At 65.6% G+C, this 689-nt stretch overlaps 1 protein-coding gene across 1 annotated transcript in view; it reads left to right on the forward strand.

Annotated features, from left to right (window-relative positions):
• The first annotated feature begins 405 nt into the window (after positions 1-405).
• LOC104625161 (complement C1q tumor necrosis factor-related protein 1-like) overlaps positions 406-689 on the forward strand; it is a 1,414-nt gene continuing 1,130 nt past the window's right edge. The window contains 2 exon segments of the mRNA XM_010292720.1: positions 406-548; positions 668-689. Of these exon segments, the coding sequence (XP_010291022.1) occupies positions 406-548; positions 668-689 (165 nt within the window).

The following is a 689-nucleotide window of genomic DNA, read 5'->3' on the forward strand; positions in this document are numbered from 1 at the left end:
TGCCAGGGCTCTGGGGGCTGCATGGCTGCAGCTCCCAGCTTGTGAGCCCAGAGTCCCTGCACTGCCCTAAACATGGGTCACCCCAGGTGCTCACTGGAGCATCACCAAGGCACATGGCCCAGCTATAAGCAGCTATTTAGGTATAGATGGTCCCTGCAGCTGCAAGAGATGTGTGTTCCCACACTGCGGGCTCTGCTGGGGAAGGGCTGTTGCAAGAGCAGCCTTTTGGGGCTGGAAGTGCAGCTATGCCCTGCCTGGTGCTGCACGGTGCACCATGTCCTGTCCCAGGGACAGCACAGGGCACAGCCAGGCTGGCACTGCAGGGCATCTCTGCAGCTGCTGGCTCTGCCAGGCCTTGCCGTCCCCCTCAGCCATCCCTGGCATCTCACAGGGCACTGCTGCAGCATGGAGGGGCTTTGGGTGCTCGGTGTCCTGCTGCTCTCCTGCCTGCTGCTGCCCTCCCCCATGGAGGGCCAGACCAGCCCCAGCCCTGACCGGCGTTTGCAGACGGACCCCGAGGAGGCACCGTCCCAGCACCACATTGCCAGGTGAGGGGACCCCGGGGCCGGGGCATTTCACGGCGGGGGACGGGGCAGCTCTGGCACCGCAAAGGGCCCCGGCCCCCACCCGTAGCTCCCTGTTGCGCTTTGCTTTCTGCCCTCCCCAGGGCTGCACGGGAGCAGAAGGCT

The sequence above is a fragment of the Phaethon lepturus genome, unplaced genomic scaffold, assembly GCF_000687285.1.
Source record: "Phaethon lepturus isolate BGI_N335 unplaced genomic scaffold, ASM68728v1 scaffold25928, whole genome shotgun sequence".
Taxonomy (NCBI): domain Eukaryota; kingdom Metazoa; phylum Chordata; class Aves; order Phaethontiformes; family Phaethontidae; genus Phaethon; species Phaethon lepturus.